This window comes from Neopelma chrysocephalum, unplaced genomic scaffold, assembly GCF_003984885.1.
Source record: "Neopelma chrysocephalum unplaced genomic scaffold, ASM398488v2 Primary Assembly neopelma1_80208, whole genome shotgun sequence".
NCBI classification, from domain to species: domain Eukaryota; kingdom Metazoa; phylum Chordata; class Aves; order Passeriformes; family Pipridae; genus Neopelma; species Neopelma chrysocephalum.
The window spans coordinates 512-1,506 of NW_020911650.1; the positions used below are offsets into that span (position 1 = coordinate 512).

The following is a 995-nucleotide window of genomic DNA, read 5'->3' on the forward strand; positions in this document are numbered from 1 at the left end:
CCGTGATGGTACTGGGTGGTACTGGGGGCATTGTGATGGTACTGGGGTGGTACTGGGGACACCGTGATGGTACTGGGTGGTACTGGGGGCATTGTGATGGTACTGGGGCGGTACTGGAGGTACTGGGGGCACTGTGATGGTACTGGGGTGGTACTGGAGGTACTGGGGACACCGTGATGGTACTGGGGTGGTACTGGGGACACCGTGATGGTACTGGGGTGGTACTGGAGATACAGGGGTATTGTGATGGTACTGGGGTTGTTCTGGTGGTACTGGGGGTACTGGGGGCACTGTGATGGTACTGGGGTGGTACTGGGGGCACTGTCAGTGACCCCCCGTGTCCCCCCCACCGCAGCCCCTGCAGATCAAGGCCGTGGTGGCCCCGGAGCACGTCAGGGGGTACCTGTACGTGGAGGCCTACAAGCAGACCCACGTGAAACAGGCCATCGAGGGCGTGGGCAACCTGCGCCTGGGCTACTGGAACCAGCAGATGGTGCCCATCAAGGAGATGACCGACGTGCTCAAGGTGGTCAAGGAGGTCACCAACCTCAAACCCAAGGCCTGGGTCCGGCTCAAGAGGGGCATCTACAAGGATGACATCGCCCAGGTGAGGGAGGGGACGCGCCTGGGGGGCACCTGGGGGGGGGGGGGGGGTTACCTGGGGCTCACCTGGGTGTCCCTGCCCCCTTCCTCCAGGTGGATTACGTGGAGCCGAGCCAGAACCAGATCTCCCTCAAGATGATCCCCAGGATCGACTTCGACCGCATCAAAGCCCGGATGAGCCTGGTGGGTGAGGGGGGGGGGACACCCCTGGGGCAGGGGAGGGGAGCCCAGAGGTGTGGATCCACCTGGAGGGGGGGATCCCAGGTGTGTGGGTGGATCCCTGGGGGTGAGTGGATCCCCGTGGGTGGATGTCTGGGGGTGAGTGGATCCCCGTGGGTGGATCCTCGTGGGTGAGTGGGTCCCTGGGGGTAGTTGGATTTCTGTGGGTGGAT

The 995-nt window shown here is 63.6% G+C and overlaps 1 protein-coding gene across 1 annotated transcript in view; it reads left to right on the plus strand.

Moving 5' to 3' along the window:
- LOC113979429 (transcription elongation factor SPT5-like) overlaps positions 1 to 786 on the plus strand; it is a gene marked incomplete at its 3' end in the record, with an annotated part of 1,281 nt that extends 495 nt beyond the window's left edge. Inside the window, exons 2-3 of the mRNA XM_027706824.1 lie at positions 356 to 607; positions 697 to 786. Coding sequence (XP_027562625.1) covers positions 356 to 607; positions 697 to 786 — 342 coding nt within the window. The remainder of the gene's footprint in view (positions 1 to 355; positions 608 to 696) is intronic.
- Positions 787 to 995: the final 209 nt, after the last annotated feature.